Below are 7,279 nucleotides of genomic sequence, written 5' to 3'. Positions count from 1 at the left end.
GGGTTCTGTATTTTTAAGGAGTTCCCAGGTGGTGCCTGTGTTGATGGTTCTTGGCCCATTTGACCAGCAAGTTCTAAAAAGTACAGGGAACTTTTCCCCCTCCAAATAGGGATTTTCCTCCAAACTTTGACTATTTTGAAACCTAAAGAGAAGTTGAAAGAATGGTAGAATGAGCCCCCATATACCCTTTCCCCACATTCACCAATCAGAATATTTACCACATTTGTTTTATCTCTCTGTGAACCTTTGTTTCACATACGCTTTTAAAAAATGTGTGTTTTGTGGCCATATAGACACATCAGCCCTGGCATGCAGATCCTAAGACGTTTTTCTTCATAACCACAATACCATTGTCACATCTAAGAAAACTAACATTAATGTAATAATACCTAATATGTAGTCTATATTCAGATATCCCACTTGTTCCCAAATGTCTCTATTGTAGTTTCTTTTCTTTTAGTCTGGATAGTATATTGAGCATTTTTGTACTTTCTGGAATATTTAGAACTTACCATTTATTAACATTTTCATGCTCTGTGACTTAGTGCCTTACCTAGGATGGTGCTTTTCCAGCCCAGTTTTTCTGATACCTCAGATCCTTCCAAGCACTGTCTGGTGACTGGCACTAGTAGGTCAACTGACAGGCAGTCTCTGGGTGGTTATTAAAGAAGACTCTGGTGTTGTCAGGCACATCACGGTGGTTTGCTTTTGTTTACAGGTGTGAAGCTTACACTGTCTGCTCTGGTTGATGGGAAGAGCATTAATGCTGGAGGCCACAAACTTGGGCTTGCCCTGGAGTTGGAGGCTTAATCCAGCTGAAGAGAAACCTTTGGGAATGGAATCAGAAGATTTGGCCTTAATATATTTCCATTGTGACCAGCAGGCTTTTTTCCCCCCAAGAAGGTGATCAGAACAAAGGATGATCTAAACAAGAGCTGTATTTTAAATATTTAGACAGTTACTTGTTAGCTGGTTTCTAGTTGAATTGGTTATCTAGTTACCAATGCTGCGGTCGAGCAGTCACCTATACATTATTTAAATGTATTTAACTGTTAAATGCGCTACCCACCGATAATGAAATAGACCTTTATGAAAACTGTGCAGTTGTGTGCATGTTTGTTTTTATGTTCCTTTAAACATTGAGTACTGCCATTGAATGAGATGGATCAGTGGATGTTTTCAGATGAGGTTAAAACATTTTTGTTAAATTCAGTCATCATTAGAATTACTTTTGGTATCACAGGACATTACAAATTATGAATAAAATAAATATACATAATTAATGGCTCCAAGTATTTGCAAAGTTAAAAATTTTTGCCAGCTAGGGTCAAATCTCCCCTGTATCTAGCTAGCACTTTATTTTTCCAGTGAGCATTTTGCTCTTTACCTAAATCTGTGCCACAGAGTCCTGTCTTCTTAGAATAATTCCATGAGCTTTTAAATTAAGACTATAATAAGAGGATACATGCTTTTATACTCTTCAGTTTGTAAATTTGTACAGAATTACATTGTATCATTGTTGGCCCCAGGAAGGGTTGGAGAGTAAGTGACAAAGGAAAATGCAGGCATGGTGCTGAAAGATTATACACATCAGCATCATACCCTTGTGAGCTGTTGCTACTGGAGATGAGCTAGGCCCTCGCTTGGTGTAGTGAGGTTAGGTGTAGGGAAATGGGAGTAAGGTGTACATAGTGTCAGTAACCTACGGGACTGTGGGGGAGTATATGGGTCCTAGCAAGAGGTCATTGCTCATTTCCTTCCAGGCAGACACTGAAAAGCTGAGCCTAGGGTGAGAGCAGAGGCAACCCCTACAGGCCACGTGGTCAAAGCCTTCATTTGGGCATGAGTGGTAGGCACTAATAGGTGATTCTGGTTGGAAGAGTAGGAAAGACCAAGTTTTCTTTTGGGAGGAGATAGTTTGAAGGCTATGATCAAAGGTTAAAGAAGGGAGAGGTTTTTTTCAACAAATCTATAATACTAGGCCTAAAGAACAGCTTGAAGTTTGATAGGTCCTCTCTAGACAGGTGACTTAATGACAGAAGGTTGGAATTTGAACCAACTTGTTTGGGGAGCTATTGCTAGGTAAGAGAAAAGGTGTCCATGTAAGCTAGAAGTCTTGTACTCAGAGTACCTAAGAGAAATGTGTAGACCAGCAGATAACTCAAACTTCAGACCACTGCTGGTGGTGCCCTGCAGGGAGGAAACCTGGTCTCCGGGGCCAGCTTGCCCCTTAGTTAACCAGTAGTCCTCCTAGTTGTCAAGGATTTGCTTAGAGTAAATTGGATCTATTTACCCATGTGTATCCTAATATGCTTTTGAGTCAAGAGAGAAGGCAAGTTTACAGCCAGGGCCCTGGGGATGGTCCAAAATGCAAGGTGTATGCCAGTTACGGGATAATGAACATCACCAGCTGTGGGTGCTCATGTGGCTCCCGTGGCCTTGCTTCCAGCAATTCTGGTGTGCTTCCACCACCCAGGGCTACCGTATTCCAATGCTAATGCCATTTCTGCCTGAGGCAGTGTTAGTGGCAAGAACCTGACCTTCACCTGAGAGTCAGATGAGATCTTCCTGTGGCAAAGGGGAGATTTAAATGAGAGAAGCAAAGCACCTGATTGGAAGGTGCTCAGTGAAACCTGGCTTCCTCTCCACCTCCCCTCACGGGTGGTGCTGGAAAGCATAAAGTTCTCTTTGTCCTCTTCTAGGGAACACGATAAAAATTGCCATACAGATGGTCTGCCACCAATAGGCCTGTCCCCCTCCCCTTCCCTCTGGACTTCAGGGTGAGGGCAGGATATATATTGAAGTCAACCTTGAGGTCCTCAGGTCTGGGACCTGGTTCTTAGACCATTCTTAGTCATGTCCATTGAGGAGGGCCTCCCGTACGGAGGGGGAGCTGTGAAAGCGTGGGCAAACTGCCAGTAGAGCTGGTGTGATCTACAAGAGTACTCCCGACAACCTGGTCCCCTGCAAGGCCTGGTCTCCACCAGCTGCCGGGAGGGAGATGTAGGAGGGAGACCAAAGGGTTCTTTACCAAGCACTCATCTGTGGAATGGAGCTGGGGTCTCTGCCTGTTGCATGTGGCCCGGTCAATTAAAACTTTATAACCTGCTTCCTGCAGCTGGTGGTTCCTGCGGTTGAGCCACAGCACTGGCACCAGGTGGTTCTCAGGACTGCTCCAGGGAGGGATGAACAGCCCTGACCTCAAGGCCCTCTTTCACTGAGAAGGCTGCGCTGGGCTTCCGTCTCCCTCCCTCACTCAGCGCCACGTACCGAGGCTCCAGAGGCTCAAGAGTTCGTGTGTCCCAGCCCCAGTTTATTGTCGGATTTAAAACTCAGGATCAATGGCTGGGCTTCCCAGGTTCCCTCCCTCAAGCCCACTTCCCTAGGGGCCAGGCCTAGATTTTGAAGGCCAAGGTGAGACCATCGCCCAGGGGCAGGAGACTGATGTGGACCCTGACGTCCCGCCGGATGCGTTCGTTTAGGTTTCGCACGCACTCGGCCACCACGTCCCCCTTCGGAGGCTGCAGCACCTCCCCGCGCCACAGAACCTGCGGAGGGGCGGCCATCAGGAGGGGCGGGCCTCGGAGGGAGGCACCTGAGCAGAGGACGGGGCGAGAGAGGAGACGGAAGACCCAGGGCGAGGAAAGCCTGGGACTCCAGGCTCGAGTCCTGCGAGGGGAGGAGCCTATGGATGGCTGGGTGGGGCTTTGAGGCATAGGGCGGGGCCAAGGGGTAAGACTGGGACCCCTTCCCGAGAGGGGACTAGCCTCTCCCCCTTACACTGACAACGGCGAGGACGCCTCCGGATCGCAGCAGCTGCAGGCACCGCTCGTAATAGGCGGCGCAGTTCTCCTTGTCCGCGTCCACCACGGCCACGTCGAAGGTGCCGGCTTCGCCGGCCGCCAGGAGCTCGTCTTGCGGGGCAGGGAGGGGCAGATGCGGCTGAGTCCGCAGTGGGCGGCCGGAAGCCCCTGCCCAGGCCGGCACGGGCGCTGTGACGATGGCAGCCGGCTGGGGCAGGCCGCTCAGGGACACCGGCCCTGCCACCCTGCGTGTGGCCGCATACCGTGAGGCCGGGCGGCTGCAGGGGGCGCTGTCAGCGCCTTATGCCCGCCCCGCAGACCTGGTCACTAGCTCGCGCCCAGTGGCCCCGTTTGGGAAGGGGCGCCAAGGCCCTTCCTGCTGCGGTGCTCACCCAGGGTCTCCAGGGCAGGTTTCAGCCGCAGGTCGATCTTGTGCTCCACCTCGGCCTGCGGAAGGAGCGGGGTCAGCCAGCGCGCCCCCTCGCCGGGAGCGGACGGGGCCCAGGTGGCGTGGAACGCTCACCTGCCTCCAAAGGGGCCGTCCCAGTTCCGGGAGCCTCGCGTCCACCTCGCAGGTCACCACGCGCCCGTCGGGGTGCAGCGCTAGGGCCAACGCCAGGGCGGAGTAGCCTGTGAAAGTACCTGGGGACGGGGACACGGACAGGCTCAGCCGAGGGCGGGGGACAGCCCGGAGACTCCGCCCCAGTGACGCCGGCGGCGCGCCCTACCCAGGTCCAGCGCCTTCTTGGCCTTGACGAGCCGCGCCAGGTTGGCCAGAAGCTGGGCCTGCTCGCAGGTCATCATGGACGCGCCCTCCGGCTGCTCCAGGGTCAGCTGTGTGTAGGCAGAGGGTGGCACGGGCCCAGCCAGTCTCCCCCCGCCCAAGGTCCTGAAGCCCCGAGGGGCGCGGCGCTGAGGGCGACCTCGTGGGGACAGGCCCTCGGGGAACGCCCACCGTGCCCCGCCCCAGGAAGCAGGAAGCCCAGAGAGGGCCACCGCCCAGCCGAAGGGCACAGCCACGTGGGACCCACCGGGCCCGAGGGGGACGCGCGTTCCCGCCCCCAGCCCCGCTAACCAGCCGGAGGCTCCGCAGCGCCGGGTGCTCCCGCACGGAGCGGCTCAGCAGATACTGCCACAGGGGGCTGTCCTCGGGGGGAAGCAGGCGCTGCTCTCGCCGGAATCGCCATGGGGGCCACCGTCTCCCTGCAGGGAGAGGCTGCTGGGTCAGGGCCCGCGGTTCCGGGCGCCAGTGTTACCCAGAGCCGCGGCCGGCCGCGCGGATTCGCGGGCCCTCAGCCCACCCGCCCTCGGGGGCTCCGCGGGGTGCCGCAGCCCGGCCTCGCTCACCCAGGAAGAGGCCAGTGGCGAAGGCGGCCCCCAGCGCGGCCGAGCCCAGGGTCAGCGCGGCGGGCACAGAGAGCCGGGGCGCGGGCTGGGCCATGGCGTGGGCAGGAGGCGGCAGGAGTCGGTGGCAGGTCACGTGCGCTGGAGCTACCCCGGCGGGCCTCTGGCCCGCAGGCCCGCCCCGCTCCACAGTGTCGGGGCACTGCCCGCGGAGCCGCGGCCTCGGGCACCATCTGGCGGCCACAGCGCCTTACTGCAAGCCCTGCCCGAGCGCGCCGGGAGCCATCTGGTGGCTGCGCGCAGAACTGCGCCCCGGCCGGTAGCAGGCCCCGCACCCAGATGTGGGTTCTCCGCCTGCGCCTGCGGTCCCAGGGGCCTGGGTTCGGGGGCACAAGTCTAATGCCCCTCCTGGCTATGCTTCTTTCTCCTCGCCACCAGTTCTGCTGAGGCCCCCTGGGGCATATATGGATGTGAGTGTGTGTGGAGGGCGTCAGTGTAAGTTACCAGATAGTAACAAGTACAAGTGACACAAATTAAAGGACCCTGAGAGGGACTGAGAGAGTCAGGGAGGCCTCCTGGGGGAGATGCCCGAGGGTCCCAGGTTGAAGGAGTGAAGGACCCGGTTTGGGGCCCACAGCCCGGAGATGGGGTGCAGGGACCCTGGGGCAGACCTGGTTAATGGGGAGCAGAGACCATATTCTTGGCGGTTGGAATCCTGTCCTCGGGGGCCAGGCAGGCACGAGGGTCTGATCTTGGGCCTGTCAGTCTCTCCGAGCCTCAGTTTCCTCTCTGTAATATGGAGACCACGATCCTACCATACAGGCGGCAGAGCCCGCAGCCTGGCGCGCTGCACAGTGCGTGGCAGTTGCGTCATGACCGGGGTTGGAGCGAAGACTCCGTGGAGGGAGGAGCAGGGAGGGCGAGGGAGGGCCCCCGGCAGCGACGTCCTGCCGGAGCACTGACCCAGCACCTGCCGTGCGCCGAACTCGGGGGAGAAAGACGCTGTTCTGGTGGCATTCTTCGTGAGGCCGGTGTCGGAGACGCAGCACGAGCGGGCCTGGCCGGCGACCCCGCCTCAGCAGTCCGCGTCTGTGAAATGGGGCCTAGACGAGAAAACCCAAAGGAAGGACTTGCCCGGGGCCGGGCACTTAGAGGGCTGGAAATGTCACATTTAAAAGCAGCCCAACGGGGGAAGGTCACCAGGCCGCGGCTCTGCGGGGTCCCTGGGGTGGCTCAGGTGGCCCCCGAGCGGCCACGTAGTAACAGCGCCGGCCAGGCGCCGAGCCCCCCGGGGGCGTCCGAGTCGGGCTCCGCCCGGCGCAGGCTCGTGGGGGGCCGGCGAGGCAGCGGCCGCTGAGGCTCAAGGCGGGAAACTTGGACTTCGGGCTGCGGGGAGCTGCGCGAGCCCAGGGCCTCGCGGAGGGCGGTCTGCGGCGAGGCTGGGGGCCGAGGGCAGCGCCTCCAGTCAGAGGGCGCCGTGCGGGGCGGACCCCGCTGTCCCCGCCCGGCCCGGGCGCGGGGAGGGCTCGTGGCTGTCGCGGACGCCGCTCCCTGCTCCTGCTGGGCCCAGGCCAGCGGCCCTGCCGCGAGGACAAGCTCCTTGCCCTTTGCCCTCCGACCCCCTGCCTCCTGCTTGGCCGCGTAAATGTTTCTGGGACCTGACCGTGAGTCTCATTCCCCGGGGTAAGCACAGGCTGCTGTGCGCACACAGCAGACGCTAAGTAAATGCTCTTTGAAGAGTGTCCAGGTGGTGCCGCGCGCTGGCAGTAGAAATAGTAGCAGTGGGGCCCTCCGTTGACCTCCTGCTGGGTACCCCCACAAGACACCCAGTCCCCGCGAGGCTGCGATTTTCTTCCCATTTTCCAAAGGCGGAAAGGAAGCTCCAAGAGACTGGCCACCTCTGCAGGCTTCCTCCCCAGACCCCACTCTCGCTTTCTGAAACCTCTGCCCCCACCAGCCAAAAGAGGAAATGCACCCACAGCTCCTCTTGCACCCTGGGACCGGTGGGAACAGGCCTTCCTGGCACCTCTGCGGGGTGTCTCTGCCGGGCGAGCCGGCATGGGGGCCCTGGGCTCGGCTGGGCTGCAGACCGCCCTCTCTCCCGGTCTGGGGCTGCGGGTTGCAGCAGGCCC

General features: G+C 58.2%; 2 protein-coding genes across 3 annotated transcripts in view; one reads left to right on the top strand and one right to left on the bottom strand.

Moving 5' to 3' along the window:
* Positions 1-1,279, top strand: part of VDAC2 (voltage-dependent anion channel 2) — a 16,963-nt gene extending 15,684 nt beyond the window's left edge. For both annotated transcript variants that reach the window (XM_012663293.1, XM_012663294.1), the window contains one exon: positions 719-1,279. In XM_012663293.1, coding sequence (XP_012518747.1) covers positions 719-810 — 92 coding nt within the window. In that variant the 3' untranslated portion in view covers positions 811-1,279. The remainder of the gene's footprint in view (positions 1-718) is intronic.
* A 2,013-nt stretch (positions 1,280-3,292) lies between these two features.
* On the bottom strand, positions 3,293-5,376 carry COMTD1 (catechol-O-methyltransferase domain containing 1). Its single transcript, XM_012663292.1, has 7 exons — positions 5,151-5,376; positions 4,879-5,006; positions 4,532-4,637; positions 4,327-4,445; positions 4,196-4,250; positions 3,781-3,914; positions 3,293-3,548 (listed from the first exon to the last, which is right to left on the bottom strand). Exons 1-7 carry the CDS (start codon positions 5,242-5,244, stop codon positions 3,396-3,398), a joined length of 789 nt encoding a protein of 262 aa, XP_012518746.1. The 5' UTR covers positions 5,245-5,376; the 3' UTR covers positions 3,293-3,395.
* Positions 5,377-7,279: the final 1,903 nt, after the last annotated feature.

This window comes from Propithecus coquereli, unplaced genomic scaffold, assembly GCF_000956105.1.
Source record: "Propithecus coquereli isolate 6110/MARCELLA unplaced genomic scaffold, Pcoq_1.0 Scaffold80, whole genome shotgun sequence".
Classification (NCBI taxonomy): Eukaryota; Metazoa; Chordata; class Mammalia; order Primates; family Indriidae; genus Propithecus; species Propithecus coquereli.
The sequence above is the reverse complement of the archived record's forward strand: the minus strand, read 5'-3'. Positions and strand labels throughout refer to the sequence as shown.